The sequence below is a fragment of the Microtus oregoni genome, unplaced genomic scaffold (genome assembly GCF_018167655.1).
Source record: "Microtus oregoni isolate MIOR12 unplaced genomic scaffold, Mior012 000009F_ref0000495, whole genome shotgun sequence".
Classification (NCBI taxonomy): Eukaryota; Metazoa; Chordata; class Mammalia; order Rodentia; family Cricetidae; genus Microtus; species Microtus oregoni.
In genome coordinates, this window is record NW_024543068.1 from 39,238,464 (window position 1) to 39,258,912 (window position 20,449).

Consider the following 20,449-nt stretch of genomic DNA (forward strand, 5'->3'; position numbering starts at 1 on the left):
TATCACTTTTGTCTCTAGACACTTGGGACTAGAAGTTTGCAAAATGGAAGTCATCAGCAATCCCAATAAAACAATGAATTTCCCAGTTGTTTTCGCGCTGTGTGTGTGTGTGTCTGTCTGTCTGTCTGTCTATCTATCTATCTATCTATCTATCTCTACATCTTAAGGAGGCTGGATGGTCTTCAGTCTTTTAGTTCAACACTTTGTTACCCAAGTCATCCCAGATGAGGGTTGTTGGATTTTAAAAACCCCCTCAGTTTCCCCAGCGTCTCTTAGTGATTTCTGAGTACATGCCATGGCAGGAATTCAGCCACCTGCAGATTTCACCCCTGTGAAAAACTCAGACACTATTAACATCGCTCAAAACAGGACAGGGGCCCACTCTCTGTCTGTTTTCCCAGGCTGCTCTGCTCTGCTGTTAGAGTTTAGGGCATTAAAATGTAAGGAATAAACGTTCCAGAAATGACAGAGGCGCTGGTGGGCACGCCCGAGCAGATTAGAGAGCTGGAAGCCCACACCGAAGGAAGCTATCCTCCAAAGACAGGAGCTAAGGAGGTGACCCAATTAGTGTTCCTTCCCATAATTTCCCTGATTACATATCTCCTCCTGCCCCGTGTGCTCTACCTAGTAAGTTCCTGCAGACAGAGACCTAATCAAGAAGGCAGATTTTGATGCAAGGCAATTTAAATGAGAGCTGTGTCGTGCTAAGATATGTGGCCAACAATGAGACCTAAACAACAGGGAGGCCCCTGAGGCATAAAAAGTGGCTGGACCAGATAACACGCTACTGTGGATTTTAAAGCAGAGGACGACGGAAACAAAACTTCATTAGAGCAATTCCCCAAGGTCTAGGGTGTGGCAAGCGAAGCCCCCACAATTGATGTTACATTCCATTCCCGAATCAGGATGGAACGGGCACTTCTTGGCTAGAAATTTTGGTTATGAGGTCCAGGCTATGAGGCCCAGTAAGGGTCTAGGCCCTTATCTGAAATGCTTGGGGCCAAAAGTGTTTTAGATTTCAGAATTTTTCAGACTTTAAAATATCTGCATACATGACAAGGTATTTGGGGGATGGGACCAAAGTTTAAACACAAAATTCATCTATTTTCATATATACCTTATGCATAAAGCCTTAAAGGTAGTTTTGTGGATTGCTTTTCGTACCATCTCTGCTTTGACTATGGTCTGGCAGATGGAGTCAGGTGTGGAATTTTCCACGGGGGCATTGTACCACTGCTCAAATGCTTCAGACTTTGGAGTTCCGGCTTAGGGACATGCATGTATGTGATCTTGTGTACGTGTATGTTTATGTATATGCATATAATCCTGCATGTGATCAGGATGAGAATCTGGAAAGTAAGACAGGTCCCTGTCGCTACTGGAAGGCAGGCGCTGGACTAACCACACCCTGGTGCATTAGAGCAGTAAGCTACCGCAGGAGGGTCTTAGGCAGGAAGTTCTCCCTTTACAAATGTACGTCACCCTGTACTGAGCTCCATCATATCAAACCGAGCCCTTGGTCGGACTTCATTCTTTAAGAGTGAGGCAGAAGGGCTGAAAGGGCAAGTTCTGAGGCTTTAATCACCTGGCTTTCCTTCTGATCCCCAGCAGCTGTTCGAGAGCGGCACTAACATGGGGAGGGAGACCACTCATGAAAGCCCGCGTGTCGCCACCCGCACACCAGGCATAACAATGTGAAGACTGCACACAGGAGCTTTGAAAATAATGCTCTTTCGTGGACTAATCAGTATAAAGGGTTAGGTATAGTTGCATGCATGCAGTTAGCATTTGGTAAGTGCTGCTTTTGTTACTGCGAATGCTGTCCTGACTACAGCAAGAGACGAAGTCCCAGAGAAAGTTAGAAAGGTCCATAGTCCAAGGTCGCAGGGAAAAATGAAGAAATAGAATGATCTAGAGAGACCTTTGTGGTCCTTTATGGGAACAGCAACATGTACGTGCTGATAATAAATTAGACGGAATATTGGAAGTACAGAGAAATTATCATCGCTGTTCCTTTTTATTTCTGTTTATTGTGTGGTGGTGGGTGATTACCCAGTTTTATGGGAATGTTTTATAAGCTGCTAGATTTACTTACTGAGGATGCACAGACACACAGGGATGCCGCTCAGCTGTGTCTTGTCACAGGCTCACTGGGTCTTCCCCTAACTTTCAGGCAAGGTTAATTAATGAGGAACGTTTGTTTCAGAGAAGGGGAAAGGCTAGGCCTGCTGGGTGATTCATCTTCCTGGGGGAAGGGGGATGAAAGGGTTGTGGGTAGCAGTTCTGAGGAGGGGCACACAGCACTGGGTAGAGAAGTTTCTTGAGACAGACTTCCTGACAGGAGTGCCCCAGCGATATGGGTACGCTAACATTTCATGAATTGACTGGTTCTAGAACCGCTCTTAAATGCTTGCCATCTCTTTCTTGTTCAAGGCTGTGCTTTTGAGATCGCCTCTCCCTTTTTGTAGTAAGGGATCTTTCATCCCAAGTTTATGTTGTTTCAGTCCCCTGCTCCCCTTTACATACATGCTAGTCCCTTCTCATCCATGGCTCACAAGTGACATGCCACCTGCTTGGGGGAGCTCTGCATAGTGTAGCCTGGTGAGTGAAGGCATGGGGTACAGGGTCAGACACACCAAGTCCAAGCTCGCTTTTTTCAGCATGTGACCTTGGGAAGGCTAATTTACTTTTCCGACTTTAGCTTCTTTGTGTCTAGAAAATGCGAACGGTTCACACCCTTTCTTCTAGGCTGGTTGTGAGAGCTAATCACCCCCAGCCTATTGCAGGGCTCCGAGATGATGTCTGCTGTTTCTTGAGCTCGCGTTACCCTCAAAATCACTCCTTTATTATTGCTATCGTCCTTGCCCTGCAAGTACTATGAAAGCAAGGACTTTGTATTCTTTGATGCTGGGATTTTAGACTCTCAAACAAGTCCCATACTGGAAGCTCAAACGTCTTTGCTGAACAGATGATGCTCACAAGCCTAATTCCGGGTTAGGCAGCAAGAGCAGCTTTAGCAAGGCACCAGAGTGGCCAATCACAACCCAACAAGACAATGGTCTCTTACCTAGATGCACGATTTATCCTTATTATTATTGTAGCCATATATCCCACTCGGATTTGCACATGATCAAATATCCAAGCAGCTTTGTAAGTATGATGTATGTTTGTAGTATGATATCATTTTTTTTTTTATTTTCAGAAAGTTAAATTATCCAGTGCCACTGAGTTACACTGACTTTTGCTCTCCACTTGTGATACGCCCCCTGTCAGCCAGCAGAAACTAGAAAGGATACTGACAGCCAGCAGAGTGAGGGCTAAAAAGGAGCTCCCAGGACTTCCACATCTGGACCGCAAAGAATGACCCTTTCTGTACTCAAATGAAATCCCACATCTGTGGCCGACTTAGGGAATCCAAATGCACTAGTGCTCACACTCAATAAGGAGTGAATACACACCGTTCACTAAGACAGGAGAGCACCAAACGCCCTGAAGACTAGGCCGGGCTTCCTTCCCTGCAATACCCTGGCGTATAACTGTCTTCAGGGAAGCTACTGCCGGAACTGACCAGTTAGTTGCCCCCTCTTTGCTTCCCACCCTGCTAAAGGTCAAGGTTGTTTCTCCGAACCTTTCAGACTGTGGGGCAGCTCAGCTAAAGGTCGACCTTGGGAGGATTTTCCACCTCCTTTCTTTTTCTTAAAACATTTTTTCCCTTTAAAGAATTAATGTCCACGAAAGTGTGTGCCTCTGACTTTACAGTGCCGCTGGCGTTTTGATGACTTCCATAAAGGTTTTAAGCCCTGTCAGTAATGGTTGTTAGCAGCACCAACAATGCTATTGTCACCCTAAAGGACGGAGCTAGCTGAAGCTCCATGCTCTCAGCCCAGAGCACGTCGTGCTGGCGGCACACTGAAGTTATATTTTGTTTGTGTTCGCCTTCCTATGTACAGTAAACTGTTTAAGAGATTGGTTAGTGTGTCGTAAAAATTGTTAAGATTCAGGTTTTCAAATGCATTTCATAAATTTCCTAGGTCTTAATTTTATGTTGCTATAGTAACTAGAATGTTGGGATCTCTTGCGATTAGAAGGCTTTTATAGCCTTAACCTTAAAATGATGATAATGTAGATTATGACTCCAGATTTGATCTCTTCTCATGAGGAATATATATACCTTGTAGTTTTGAATATGAACATTTTGTGGATGTTAAAGCATGACTAGTGTTCAAGAATTGTAATTTCAAAAGGAAGGATTTTAAGATTCAACCTCATAATGTGTGCGTGCATGTGTATACGTGTGGTGACCAAAGGCTGTTGTCCAGTGCCTTCCTCAATGGCTTTTCACCTTATTTTTTGAGATGGTCTCTCCCTGAACCTGGAGCTTGACACGTCTAACTGTGCTAGCTGGAGCTGGCCAGCAAGTGCCAGGAATCCTCTGGTCTCCGCTTCCTCGGTGCCACTCAGTATGGCTTTTCATGTGGGTGCTGGGGATCCAAACTTAGGGTTCTCATGCTTCTACAGCAAGCACTTTACCATCTCCTGATACCCCCAACTTGTTTTTGTTTGTTTTATTACCGACATGTATGAATCTAGGTGATAACGTTGTTGACTGGGATAGTCATTTCAGAGAAAGGGGATATTTTCAAGGGACCAGGAGACAAGGGAGAGACTCATAGCAGCCGTTCTGGAAGACTTACCTGCAGGATGGAGAGGAATCTGGTTCACCGTTTCCACCAGTGTGGATCTCTAGCAGGTGCCGAAGCACTTGGCATATTAGTAACTAGTGGTTTTAAGAAAAAAAAAATGCGAGCTTGTGGCATCTGATGCCCCAGCAATGTGTACAGTGATGAGGAGGTAGGAAGATGCCTCTGTTGAGACAGAAAAATAGCTAGGCAGCTTATGTTGTGTAGGACTCAACGTTGCATGGTTGATTATGTGGACCCGAAGCAGCTGGAAAACTCAGTGTAAATCACCTCGGATTGGCTGTGTCCCCTCCGGAAGCCCAGCTTACCTTATATCCCGACGACTTGATGTGGACGCCACGTTTGGTCAGAGTAGACTTCATTCGGATGAAAAAGGACCGCTCGAGGGTGTTGTCAGTGGTTAGCAGACTGGGGCTGGCTGTCTCCACTGAGGAACAGAAAAAAAAAAAAAAAACAGACACGCATGGGATTGAAGTCTCTACAGAGCCCCTCACAGCTTCTGCTCAGGTGCAACCCTCGAGTTCACTAAAAATACATGACTGATGGGTGCTAAGAGGGTGGCAATCAATTTACCTCGTCTAGAAAATGTTTACTTTGCAGAAAATAAGAAAGAAAAATTAAGGTGCCGGCAGAAACTCCTCTCCAGTTTCTAGTAAGAGCTTTCAGGTCTTTTAATTTGCTGCAGCTTCCTAAGTGGGGTCTAATAGTGAGTAACTCTAATAGTAAGTAACTCTGGCTTCCTTGGAGGGCTGGCTGGTGGGCATAGACAGCCGTGCTCTGAAAGGGAAGGGCCCAAGTGTTGATGGGCTGAAACAAGGGATGGGCAGAGATGCTGTGGGGACAGGTACCGAGGTCCTGCTCTTTGTAGAGCAGAGGGTCCTAGCTCTACACCATTCTCACTTGGTTCTGTTCATTGCGAACAGGAAGCATGCAGTATTCTCAACTGGCCCCGGATGAAGGTGTGAGCACAGGACATAAGGTGGAGAGAAAGAAAAACCACCCAAATATCCACTCCCTATTCCTATCACAATGGCTTGTCGCCCCAGCTGTTAGACAAACAACGGAGTCTGGTTTTTTATTCCTCTGATTTTATTTTATTCATTTTTTTAATTGTGTGTGTCTGTATGGAGCTATGTGCATGAGGGCAGGTGCCTACTGAGGCCAGAAGAGGGTGCTGGATTTCCTGGGGCTGGTGATCCAGGCAGTTGGTTTTGGGTTGCCAGCTGTGGATGCTGAGTAGTGAACCTGGGTCCTCTATAAGAGCAATACTTGTTCTGAACTGCTGGGAGCATCTATCTGTTCTCTCTACTTCTCCACTTTTAATAGAAGAAGTTACCCCCCTTAATCAAAGTAGTCGCTCTTTTCTAGTACATGCTTTTAGACTGAGGAGAATGTTTTTGCCCAAGTAACTCAAGTGGTGGTTGGCTGTCTGCGGACCTAAGACCTTGATGCAAGCACACCAGAGGGCAATGTAGGTCAATTTTCTTTTAAAATAGTCTTGAAGAGATTTTATAAATTGAAGTCTTTTCCTGCAAATAAATTAAATCTGGGGATTTTATACTAGTAGTCTAATTTTAGTGTTCTTAGATATTAATTTTTTTCTTATTTGAAAGTTAAAAAATTAAGCCCATCAACAAATTGGATTTCTTTTGACTAGCTTTAATCTAACACTAATTTTTCTTTTTTCTGGAATGGAGGTTGAAAAAAAACACATGAAATAAAGATCTATAAGAGGACGGGCACTGTGGCGCCCTTGAATCCTGGGAAGCAGAGGCAGGCAGGTCTCAATGAATTCAAGGCAAACCTGATCACATACTGAGTTCCAGCCTAGCCAAGGCTATATAGTGAGACCCTATCTCAAGAGGCAAAAAAACAAAGAAAGCAAGAGAGAGCGAGAGAGAGCAAGAGAGCCAGAGAGCGAGCGAGCAAGCGAGAGAGAGAGAAGAGCTGTAATAAATAGAGAACAAAACAACTATTATAAGGGATTAGAAATTGGAAAAACTTCAAATTGTGACATGCTTTCTGTATATTTCAAAGAAGAAGTAATCTCTATTTTTCATATTAAATGATGCTCAGACGATAGAAGAATATCGGTTGTTCCAATAACAGCTACCTGTGGTCTAGGGATTTTCTGTGACATTCATATCTCAGGGAGTCTCAGCGCCCTCATTTGTATCACTCCTACTCGGAGGTGATGAGATGGACAACTGCCCCTTTCTCATGTGCCTCTCTCATGGCCTTCTCCATTTTTTTTTTTTTTTGTTTTAGAGAGCATGGATCTGATGTCATTTTAAATGTACAGCTTTTTATCACTCGAGGGAAAAGCAGAGCCATGTTATATTTAGTACTTTCATTTCTTCTGATTAAATATGAATTACTATGAAATTTTTCTCATCATCTAACACGCCATAATACGCCAACAGCTTTTTAATACACTATATAAGCACAAACTTCTGCTCTAAGAGTTTAATTTGCCCCTCTAATCCAATCACATCAACCTTATTTCTCTTATCAGAGATTCCCATTTTGAATTAAATGAGCTCATTAGTTTTAATCAAAAGCAGAGAGATCAAAACTTAAACGTAAATGCTTTAGATCAGAACTGTCAGTCAGCCGTGCAGTTCTATTTCACTAAAACACAAGATCAGAGACCCTTAGAACCAATTTTTTTCTCGTAAGGGATGCCGAGAGTTTGAAGATGCTATATCCCCTTTTTTTCCCCCTTCTTCCAAGGACAGATTATACATTTAAGGTTAGACTTAATTTATAGCAGTTTTTCACCCTGCTGGAAAAGTATGCCAAGCTACTGTTGTTCCTTCCACATTTATTGACACTGGTCTTCAAAGGCCTGAACGAACGTGACGCCATCGGAATCCACACCCCAAGCAGAGGAGGGCGAAAGATAAACTTCTCAGAGAAGAGAAATGTTTTCAGGGCTTCAGGGGTCGGTTCCAGGTAGGCTCACTGTGGAAGGGGAGGGAATGGAGGCATGCAGCAAAACACCCGCTCTCTTCAGAATGGGAACTACACAGAGAAACACTTAAGAGTGTACGGGAGAGATGGCAGGAAGGGGGCCTCCAGCTGGGCGAAAACACAGCTTCGCATGAGCTGTGGAGCCAAACACCGTGTCATGTTCCGGCTGAGGCAGGAGGACGGCATCCTGCCTCATGCTGCAGCAGTAATTGCCTAAACATGCAGGGTGATGTTAATTACACTGGGGATGACTGGTGTGCAAGGAACGCTAAGGTCAGGCTCTGCCCCACTGAAGCTGAGATTTAGAATCTAAATTAACCAGCATACTTTATCTCAAGAGCAAGGGGACCGAGGAGTTGATGGGAAGCAGTCGGGGCAATCTTCAGAGCTTGATTCCTGATGACGATGTTGACTTTAACTGTCCATAGCTTTGTGGTCCTGAGGACAGGAGGCAGAAGGAACCTGCCACAGTGTGCCCCTTTCAATGGGGCAAGTGACGAAGTTATTCCAAACACACCCAACCACTGCCATCCTTCCTATGGGGTAGCAAATGTGACTGGCTTATTGCAATTGTGACAGTGGTGTCTCTCTATCTGCATATATCTAATGTGACCGGCCAGAGCACCCCAGAAGAGAAGCCTTTTCAATGACTGTCTCAATGAACACCAAAGTGGGGGAGGAGGGAGGCTGTGCTGGGGAGGAGGGAGGCTGTGCTGGGAGAGGAGGGAGGCTGTACTGGGAGAGGAGGGAGGCTGTGCTGGGAGAGGAGGGAGGCTGTACTGGGTTAGGAGGGAGGCTGTACTGGGGAGGAGGAAGCCTGTACTGGGGGTAGAAGGCACAGTGGCTGGGCTATGCCTTCTGAGTCTGTGGCGCTGAGGGGAGGAAGGACATGAGGGATGGATGGAGTGGTAAGAGAAGACATTTAGACCTGTGTTTTCCAGACACAGTGGCTCCATCTAAGAAATATTTTCGAGGGCTTTCTTGTCAACTCTTAGAGACTGGCCACTACTGCCTCATGCTCGGATACATCTGGGATTCCAGGAAGTTCTAGCCACTGCCTGAAACACAAAGCCAATCTATGAAAAAGCTGCATTGAGTGGTCAGATCTGAGACATGCCCACTCTAAATCCAGACATATACACTAGGAGATGATGAGGTCAAGTACACTTGCCCCCACTTCATTGCCTAAACAAATCTTTCCAGGTGTTTATGAGGTGTTTAAATACAAGCCAAAGTGCCAACATCCAAAATTATTTTAAGAAGACAGGGACATTCTCTCATTTTTCAGGTCTTCTGATAAAGTCAAATTGTTTCACAGTACTCCCTGTTGAGTTTCTAAGAAGCAGTTATGGCCCAGGGCTTTAGGTCATGTATGTTTACACTGAAATCTGGCAACATGTGTCTGTTTCTCCAGAAGTTTCTCCTTTGAGTAGCAGGGGAGGAAGGTCTGGGAGCCAACGGGAGGAGAGAGGATAAACTAAAGGAGGACCATTATGGGATGTCACATGGAAATGACACGTAAACAATTAATATGCATTAATAACTTTAAAGCATGAAAAAAATCTTTCATGTACTTTCAAAGTTACTTGGAGTTGATGCTCATACATCTGGCTTTAGACCATGAGATGTCACAAAAGTCACCTCGTTTTCAGGGCGCAGTCCCGAGGCTCTGCTGTCCCTGTCCTGATGTGACTATGATTACCAGTTCAAACGGTGGCTGCTCTCCTAGCTTAAGATTTAGAAGACAATGTGAAGTGCTCCCCTTCCCCCACTTTCGGTCCTCACATATTTAAATCATTGTTGTAACTGGGATTCTTCTTTTAAAACTGCAGAACAACCTGGCCCATACTGACTAATGTAAACAATAAATATTTATTATATTAACCATCAGTATGTTGTCCAAGGTCTCCCAGTCAGCTTGTGGCAGAGCACAGATAAAACAAATATTCACCTGACTGACTTCAAAGGCCATGAGGTCTACAGCATGCTTTTGATAGTTACAGCATGCTTTTTAATCTCCACTGACTATCATCCTGTGTAACAGACGGCAGCATGGTTGACACAAGCCTAGTCTTGATCCCTTTTGACACCTAGCATGGTTCATTGTATGTGTGTGCACACACACAATATATATATATATATATATATGCACACACATACATACATACCTAGATATATGCTTTATATACATAATCATTGCTTTGGTTATGCTACATATCCATTTATATGGCTGAGGATATACATACATACATACATACATACATACATACATACATACATATGTACGTGCATACACACATGTGTATATATAGGTATATCTCCAAAAACAAATATCCATTACATACTGACTTATAAAATCTTCCCAACCCACTGTACAAATGGCAGGCCAAGCACGAAACTTTTAAAATCATGAAGCTGCCATGGTGGATTTTATCCATATGCCAGAGGGTGTTTGTGGTACTTGTTAAGCTTCCATAATTCTTCAAAGCTCCTCTTTTCAAGGCTACTTCCTGTCCCCTTGAGTGAGGGTGGGCTGGGCCTGGTGACTTCCTGTGAATAGATGGCATATGGCGGAGCCGAGAGTTGGTCCTCCCTTGACCTCTCATGGACCACTGCAGTGGACACCAGTGAGATACTGTGCCAAACCCAGAGAGCTCTGTGGCAAGGTCATTGCAGCCAGGAGGCGAGGCTTCCTGCTAATAGTCCTGTTAATGACCTTAGAAGTGGACCGCACAGCCCTGGGGAGCCTGCAGATGACAGCTCTGGCAGCCAATGGGACTGAAGCTTGCATGGTATTCCTTGGCTCCTCCCTGCTAGGATCTGTGTGGGGTGGCTTGCCTTTTCAGACTTAACAATTCTCCGGTGATCTACATTTACGGAGTGATAAGATCCATGTCAGACCTTTCTAGGAAAGGCACTCTCTGGCCTGTCTGGGGATGGGATCCTAATGTTGGGTTGCTTTTCACGTTCCTTGTGCCTGGCAGGGCTGTTGCTTGAGGGTGTCCTGCAAGGCAGCAGAGTGTGTGGCAGCTGCCTGCTGCTACCAGTGTTTGCATTATACCACTCTGGGGAAACAGACACAGTGGCAGAGTCAAGGGGCTAACTGTGGGTGTGTCTATACAACCAGTAAGCAAGAAAGTTCAAGGAGAACCCCAGGTACTGTAAAGATTACCTTGGAGAGTACATGCTGTCCCCTGTGACCCACACTGCAGCAGCGATGCATGCCAGAGGACACATGCTATAGACCCACACTTCAGCAACCGTGCACGCCAAAGGACACATGGTTTGTGTCCATGCATACTGCATGAATACTGCAAGCCAGGCTTTTAAATCTTCCTGGAAAATTCCTTTAAATGTTGTCACTTGAGGGATCTATTCTGAAAGCAAAGTATAGTATGCCCTCCTGAGACGCAGCGTGGATTCCAGTATAAACATTGTGTATGGGATCGAGTGTGGCAAGGCTTTTGTTACCATTATAAAGGGGTTATGAGCCAATTCTTTCTATAAAAGATCCTCAACAGTGTGAAGCTTGTTCTTCCTTTTCTGTTTCATTCATTTATTTCCCCCTTTTCTTTATACATTTTCTTCTCTGTTCCCCTTTGCTTTACGACACATGATTCCAGACAAAGGGCATCTGGACTGGAGTCTTTGTGGTACGATACAAAATAATACAGAATCAGCTTTGTGAAGGCAGCTCGAAACCCCGTGTTTTCTATTAAAAAGTCATGTTCAATCTTCACTGTTGATAGACCCGAATAGCGAACGCAGGGAACATTGTATATCAGAAAGGTCAATAGTTATTATGAGCTACAAATATATTTTTTTCATCCTTCAGGCTGTTTAGCGCATATCACAGCATGAGCAGCTGTCTCCTTTAATGCCTTTAAAATTAGAATCCCAAAGAAGAAGAAAAAAATTATAGTTGCAGTGATTGCTCTTTGCTTTTGTAAGTTTACTTTAATATACTATTTTATATACATGAATCTTCCGTGGTGCCTACTCATGGAGTGGTCACTGGTAACTGGTCTCCAGTTGAACCACCATGTTTATCTTCTTAGCCTTCTGGCCAAGTCTCCATCTCGGGCCCCGATGTCATTCGGGCTCTGTATTTTAAAATGGAGGTGTCTGGAGGAGGAGTTTGCACAAAGGCAGCAACAGATGTACAGCTGCAATCTGCCTCTCCTAAAGCTCTGGAAGTGATGCCCGAGCTGGAAGCAGCCTCAATCAGCCAGATGCCGAGTCAGGCAGCAGAGGACCAGGCCGAGGAGCCAAGGAGCACTTTCCTGTCCAAGCTGGTGACTAAGAGTGTGCCTTGTGGCCAGGTAGTGGTGGCGACAGTGCACGCCTTTAATGTCAGCACATGGGAGGCAGAGGTCCCCAAAGATAATATCATATTTTAAATACATTTATGTACACATCAAATATTTTATTATAGCTTGCTACTTCTTTTCTCAGCTATATTAAATATTTATTGAATGACTCTAATAATGGGGACATAATACAAATCAACCTTGTATATACGTATACAACATATATATTTGTGTAATATATACATATATGGACATATACGCACATATGCATATATGACTGAGATTTTAGATGTGCTACTTTCGAGTATTTGTTCAAAGTTAAGATGCAGTATTTGTCTTCAGTAGAGGATTTCCTGGGTCAGAAGCAAGGGAAGAGCTGGCGAACATGACTGTAAAGTACTGAGCTGCCTCTTAGGTGGTCCCACTGGAGATCTCGAGCAAGCAGCGTCCACAGAAAGAGTGGGGAGGACTGAGTTCGGCAATAGTCTCTCCTTGGTGAGTTTTGGTGTGAAAACGAAGGGCCCTAGCTTGCCTACTGACTGAGCCAGTAGAGCTTAGAGTTGTGCATGCTGAGAGAACTTACAGCCGAAGAAGGGCTATTTAATGATTACAGAGAAAGAAGTGGACCTTGGAAATGGGAGAAAGAGGAAAAGGGAGGAGTATGGGAAAGAAAAAAGAAGGGTCTGGAAGGAGAAGCTCGGGGTGCTTTGGAAATGTGTACTCTCCGTCAAGTAAAGGCCATTGAGAGTCAGAAGAAGTAGGAAGAGGGTTTTGATGGTTCATTTGGGAAAACAAGTGGTAGCAACAGAAAATAAAGATTATGCATTGGCTAAGGTTGAAGGATTGCTACAAGTTGGGACTAGCATAGGCCTACATAGTGAGACCTTGCATTTGCTTCAGGAATGGCACCTTCTGCCAATTTACTTATCTGTTTCTTTAGAAGGAATCTACAAGATTCCAATATTTACTTATCTGTTTCTTTTGAAGGAATCTACAAGATTCCAAGGTGACTGGAATTTGTTGGTTATACTATGTCTGTGTCCCAGAGCATCACAAAATGGTTAATTCTGAGATGTTTTTTAAACTAGAAATACTACATTGAACCTATCATCAACAAGGAACTGTGAGTTATTTGTTGGGAGAAGAGTCTTTGTGGGTTTATTGGTAATAACTCAGAAGCTGGATATGACTCAATAATTATCTTAATCTCTTATTTTATTAATGAATATCTGTTTTAGACATCTTTAATTAAACAAATTTTCCTGTCGTGTGATCCCAATAAGTTTCTATGACCATGGTTCCATCTTCCAACCTAAACAAAGTCTTCTTCCAGTCTTCAGCAAGACACTGTTCTCTTTCTGTCGTGAGGAAGTTGGGGCCTCACCGCTATTGTTCCCAACTGTCAGTGGATGTGTAAGCAAAATTTCCATTTCTGAACTCCACGTTGTGTATTTTCTTCAAGGCTATGCATAATCTTCCCAAGGGGTGGGGATAGGAAAAATGTAGTCATTTTTTTAACCAGTCCATTTACATACCTTACAGTTAACCCTGCTACAGAACTGTCTTCTCTTCTTCCATAAAAAAAAGATAAAGCTAAATGGTCATAAGGGAAATGAGAAACTGCCTTTTCTCAAACTGGGGACAAAGCACATCTGTTGATATTCGTTACTACTATTTTTTCCTGTTTCATAAGACAGGGTGATCCCTTCAAATAGAACTTTCTAATGATACATTATATATGTTAAAATATATATAACTGCCGGGCAGTGGTGGTGCACGCCTTTAATCCCAGCACTCGGGAGGCAGAGACAGGTGGATCTTTGTGAGTTCGAGGCCAGCCTGTTGTACAAGAGCTAGATCCAGGACAGGCTCCAAAAGCCACAGAGAAACCCTGTCTCAAAAACCCAAATATCTATATCTATCCGATATATATTTTAATATATAAACATTAGATACATATTTACCATCAACACTTTGGTATTCTATCAGTAGGCTTTTGCAGCTACACTGTACATATTATGAAGTTAAATAACTATATTCAAAGCTAGTGCCACACGTTCCCTGTTGCCTGGGAGCTGAATGCCCCCACTACATTCTTCGTACTTGTTTCATGGTTAATTTCCTCAACTGCAGGAGCTCCGGGTATTTATGGCTACCCTTGTCCCAGGTCTTCAGTTATGTGACCTTGAGCATGAACCCTTCTGCAACAGTAGGCTGTCCTTCGCCCACTACTCCCTTTCAGCCTTTCCTTTCTTGCTAACAAACTCATTTCCATGTCATTAGGAAAGTTCTGCTATTTTTCAGAACTGAATTTTGGAGATGATATATGGGTTTAGATCATATACAAGGAGAAAACGGGCATGCTATGCTGCCGGTCTGCGTGTTTTGCTAAAAGCAATGCCTACCTGCTTCGGTTTCCCTGTGAGTCATGTCAGCTGCAAGCACAGCGAAATAAATGCAGGAAGTTTTCCTAAAATGACCTGTTATTTACACGTAAAACACTTGAGGCCAAGTCCATGTTTCTGCCGCAGAGAGACTGTAAAACCGTTGTGAGTTCACTGTACAAATAATGTAAAAGTATTATAATGATTATGGATGTTCATTATTTACATGAGAAATAATAGTGCCTCATTTTCACCTGGCAAAGGTGCATGATTCTTTTGTGTGTTAAAATCACACACACGTCATATTTGAAAATGAGGAACATCCATTGTTCTTGATGAACTAATTCCTATCTATGTATAGAAGAAGTTAAAATATGTAAATACACTGGTAATGCTGACCTAGGAGGTCTCTAATTAGATGCTATCTATGTCTTACCCTATGAAGCTTCAATGTTATTGTTGATGCCAATAGCCGGTATCAAAAGTTCATCTTCTGAAAGTAGAATGTTGCTTCCTGAGTAGACAAAATAGTTCTCATCTCTGTACACACACACGCACACACAAATATACGCACATACACTTGCATGCATGCACGCGTGCACACACATGGGGAGACAGAGGTGGTTGTAAAAGAAAGAGCAAAGAAGAAATGATCTTTCCATCAAAAAAGTTATTCTAAGAAGCATATTTTTTCCTAGACAGTTTGAAGTCTGGTGTTTTAGATGCATGTGAGTCCAGAAACATAAAATTAGCAACACAAATCCTTGCTCTTCTGACAATTACTTTCCTTTCTCTTTTAGCTTGTTGAGGAAGAGAGCAAGCATTTAGACACATGAAGAATATGTAATCTCAGCAAGGTGATATTCTTGGGATTTTCCATATTTATATATTTTTTCCGCCATTGTATTTTCACTACCCCAGAGCCCAGGCTGTTATTTTTTTTTTTCCCGAAGTCTGAAGATCACCCCATGGATTAACAAATGATTGAGGATTCTCTCTTAAAAGACTCTTTAAAAAACTGTCAGAATCGGCCTGAGACAAAGATTTATTATGAACTATTTAAAGGGCTTAATATATGTATCCCCAATGAGCCCTTGGAGCAAACTAAAAAGAAGAGTGGAAATCTCAAAGAATAGAAAAACTCTCCAATGCCCCCTTTCTTCACGCCATGATTACTGTTTACTCAGAGGATAAAATGCCTAACCTGTCACAGTGTCTTCAGAAGCCACAGCCCTGCTGATGTACAGTAAAAACAAAACAATGAAGACCGACAGGAACGCGCTGGCGGAAGGCAGCTGTAATTTACCTCCTAACCTGTTCACTAACACACTAATGTGCCTACATCTTGTAGCTGGAGCTGACCCCTGCCCCATGCAGCAATCAAACAACTAGCCGAGTGTTGGCTGTCACTGAAGCTGGGACTATCACCTTAATTATACGTTCCCGGATAACAAGCCTTCCCTTAATGAGCAACTTTTCTCTTGTTGTGTGTTCCAGCCCACCCCTTCTGTCCTTGACAGGGCCCATTGCAGTTCCCTGCTGCTGGGATTTGTGAAGGAGATTCCTAAGTCCCCTTCCGAAGAGGAAGTAAATACCACCTGAGCAGCCGATTTGCTCCAGGAAGGTGGCAAGGCCTAATTAAAATTACAGGCTTATACCCTTGGGAGGCTCCAGAAAAGACTGAGAGAAAACTGGGAAACTCAAAACCACAGAAAAGAAGTTTTCAGTGAACTCAGAAACCAGCCTTTCTCTTTTCATCATCATTGTTAGTTGTTGTTATTAACTGAGATTGTTTTGCAGGGGTTTAGTTTTGACAGCTAGGTTTCCCCTTTAATGGAGATGGCTTCTGTATGAACTGTCCTTTATTTTTGTCATTGTCACATGCTCTAACTCTGGAGTGACCTGGCGATTATGCCAGATTTTCGATGTGATTAAGTGGGAAGCCTCTGCAGGGAGGGTTCCCCCTGAAGCCTGAGGGACACTGTGCCTCACTTCTGCGAGGAGACAAAGAGCAGAGGTCAAAGAACACGGCAACCATCATGATGTGGAGATTGATTTCCGAAATGGCCCCAGCTCGACACTAGCTTGAGACCAGGTCATCAGAAAGGAAAATGCTATACACCCTGGCGACCAGTTAAACAGGAGGGAAGGACTTGGCACTCAGATTTATTGGTTCAATTCCCATTTTATTTCAATCTCCACTAGGCCCTCCTTCTTTTCCTTTCCAATAGGCTAATGTATTTCTGCAGGACAGTTTTGGTATGTGTGGCAGAGCCGATAGCCAGATATCTGTCAGGACTGGGGAGACAGCTCAGTTGGTGAAATGCTTGCCATACAAGCTTGCAGTCTTGACACTCGGCACCTACATGAAAGGCCCAGCACATGCCTATAATCTTTAGATGGAGACAGGAGGATCCCTAGGGCTTGTGGGGTAGGCAGTCTAGATGAATTGGTGAGGTGCAGGCTCATGGAGAGACCCTATCTCAAGAAATATGGTCAAGAGCAATAGAGGAAGACACTCAACATCAGCCTTTGGCATTCATGCACCCCCCAACACATGAATAAATGCATGCACACATGCACACATATGTGCATACACAGACACACACAACTCTATTGTGTACATATTACAGCACAATATCTGAACCAGTAAGTCATGGAGGTTGACATGGTAAGACCTACTATGTGACAGTTTTTAGGGTTAGAGTCCGTGAAGCTAACATCTCCGAAGCTGACATCAGTTTTTAAGATGGGTAGATGAGGGGCTGGCAAAGGGCAGTCAGCTGAATCCCAGAGCAACAAATCCCATCCTGGAGAAACAAAGGTCGTACTTTTGGGTAGTACCAAAACAGAGAAAGCAGCAGTACAGTGTGGAGGTTGGGCAGCTCTCATGGAGTTCGGAAGTCTGTGTAGACATGTAATCTCAGGTCCATCATGGTTCCCCCTCAGCAGAAGTGTGCATGAGGGTGAAGTTTGATAAATCTAAGTTAATTCTGGATAGCACATATCAAGCACAGATGTGAGTAATAGTATGAACCAGTCAATATGATACGGCAGGATTTATTCTCCAAGTTCATATGTACTTCACTAACACCATGGTGGTGGTGCTGTCAGAATCATAACTCTAGAGAAAAGATTTCTAGGGTGAGACATTTCAGAAACACATAACTACCTGGACTTGGTAAAGAGTGTAAGAGAATTTTACTCCCTAGCTTTTCCAGATAACGGGGAATAATGCATGTAACGTGATAAAATACAAATGAGAGCAGAGAAGTTAATGGAATAAAAAAAGAGGAGGAGAAGGAGGGAAACCAGAGAAGGCTGAGAAGAGAAACATAAAGGGTTAAGAGGGACGCAAAAAATACATTGTAATTATGCGGACGATGGGACAATAAATCACAGGACACAGGAGAACTTGGGGGTGCCAAGGAAAGGGAGGGAGAAAAGGAACTCAAGGAGCAGGGATGCTGTTTTTACAGCCACATCGTATGTTTGTGTTGACAAGCTGGCTGCAGGTTCTGACTGTATTTGCTAAAAACCAGTCAACTTCCCTAGGCCGGACAACTGAAAACACAGGAATTAACACATATTTGGACACTTACCTCAAAAAAAACATACAGTCTCCACAAAGGCAGGTATGCCCCAAATTGGCAACTGCTATAATTTAAAACCCAAACAGAGGGTGATTGGCTCGAATTTTCTCAATAGCCGTGTGATTGTGTGAACACCAGCTTTGAGGTGCAGGAGATTAGGATTAATGCCAGGTGATTTACATAGACATTTAATTTAGTTGTCACAAACCCTTTGAGATAAGCACTTTTATTTTCCCCATTTTAAAGAGGATCCATTGTCTATGGCCACACACTCTAAAACCCTGCTATTGCTTGGGTACTGTGCCTTCAAACCCGAATCTAATTTATTCATTTTAATTTACTTAGAAACCTTTAACTTTCTGTATCTCTGCCATGCCGTATTCCCGAGGCTTCATGGAGATGGAAAGGGACAGGCAAGGGTTCTGGCAGGAAGACGGAGTGGACTTAGAGTGATTTTAGTTGATTGTCTAGATTTAGTGACATATGTGTTATTCTATGACGGTAACTCTGTCTACTCATGCTTGTAATTTTAGGGCTGGCCCTTACAGAAACCTCTCTGAAACAGTGTGGCCTCCTCTGAACAGCTCAGATTTCACACAGAAGCCTTCACTGAACACCAGCGCCTGCCCTCGGGTGTGGCTGGACACTAGGATTCCTTACTGGTTTTTTTGGTACCAAGAAAGTGACTTTCTCTGCTTAATGATTCCTCTCCTCTCCTCTCCTCTCCTCCCCTCCCCTCCCCTCCCCTCCCCTCCCCTCCCCTCCCCTCCCCTCTCTCCTGTCATGATCATGCAAAAATGGCCAGGGACTGTGTATGTTACTGACCAGTCCCTACATCTCTATAAATCTCACCATGGTTTTCTTCTCTGGCCAATCTCCATCTGCGCCCCCTCTTTCTCCATGTGACACCCCAAGCACTATCAGTTGTCAGCTCATCCTCCCCAAAAAACCAATTAAAAAAAAAAAATCTCTGAAGGTTCGTATTGCTTTCCTTACATAGTTAGTAATGTGTAAATACAACAGGGTTTTGGTTAAAAGAAGGAATTAAAATGGCAATGGGTTTTTGATCCTACTGCACGTACTGGCTTTGTGGGAGCCTAGGCAGTTTGGATGCTCACCTTACTAGACCTGGAAGGAGGTGGGTGGTCCTTGGACTTCCCACAGGGCAGGGAACCCTGATTGCTCTTTGGGCTGATGAGGGAGGGGAACTTGATTGGGGGAGGGGGAGGGAAATGGGAGGCGGTGGCGGGGAAGAGACAGAAATTTTTAATAAATAAATAAATTTAAAAAAAAATAAAAAAATTTCTGGATTACAGATGGATATAAGAAAACATAAAGGAGTTATTCCTATTCCGAAGTGACAGCCGATGGTGCCCTGCTGGGGAGAACAGCTATCAGGAAGGACAGCAAAGAAAAGGAGAGCAGAAGGAACTGGACTCAAGCAGAAGGAACAGCGGAAAATCTCCAAACACAAGAGGGATCTTGACTGCAAGTTCCTATGGGAGACTCGGTGGGGAGGAAAGTAGGAAGCTGTTCATTGGGTACTAGCATTTCATTTTAAGGTGATGAAAAGTTCTGAGGCATGGTGGCCACAGCTGGACCACAGCACAGACCTACTTGATGCTGGTGGCCTGGAGCTTGAATTGGCCCAAACGCTAGCCCCCAAGTCAGATGTAGTTTGCCCCAATAAGGACTGGATCCTGGACGAATGAGATGTAGCAAGATATCAGATACGTGTGCAGGAGATCAAATGCAAAAATATCAAAGATGAAAGAGAAAGCCCCAGGAAAGGGCAGCTATGGCTTCCATCAAGGCGATGGGGAAGTAGAGGCTGGAGGGTTGCTAGTCAATCATTTTTTAACTAAACAAATACAAATGAGGTCCTTATACCCTGTTGCACACCGGGTTCAGAAACAGATTACATAGCCACTGTCTTCTCAGCCAGTATCTGGCCAGTGATGGGTTTTAGAGATCCATAAGACATTGCCCTGCCTTCAAGCTGCATATGGCCAGTGCCTCTGCAGTTCTGTTGTTTACCTTCATTTAATGAGATCCAGCCCAGCACAGTTCAGTTTTAGGACAGAGGATGGGCTGACTGCCCAGGACAAGTGCCCATCATGACCCCCAGACAGCCATTGCAGCACAGATTACCAAGCTTGGTGAGTTAGAGGAGTCCCGTAGAGAGAGAAGAAAAAGGAGCGCATGGGAGGTGTAGTGGTGTGGTATTTGTATTAATAAATAAATTTTTCCTAAAGACCAGAGGCAAAGCTAAGCCACTAGAGGTCAGGTGATGGTGACACATATCCTTAATCCCCGGATTTGGGAGACGGAGGCAGATGTTTTTCTTTGAGTTCAGGGCCACCCTGGGCTACACAAGATCAGTGCAGAAACAAATCCAGGTGGTGGCCCCTCACACCTTTAGTCCCAGTGCTAGGGAGTTGCACGTCTTTAATCCCACCAATAAAAGGAATATAAAATGAGAGGAAAGA

At 43.8% G+C, this 20,449-nt stretch overlaps 1 protein-coding gene across 7 annotated transcripts in view; it reads right to left on the reverse strand.

Moving 5' to 3' along the window:
• Nucleotides 1–20,449, reverse strand: part of Npas3 (neuronal PAS domain protein 3) — an 812,903-nt gene that overhangs the window by 59,139 nt on the left and 733,315 nt on the right. For all 7 annotated transcript variants that reach the window (XM_041658773.1, XM_041658772.1, XM_041658771.1 and 4 more), the window contains one exon: nt 5,009–5,127. In XM_041658773.1, the coding sequence (XP_041514707.1) occupies nt 5,009–5,127 (119 nt within the window). The remainder of the gene's footprint in view (nt 1–5,008; nt 5,128–20,449) is intronic.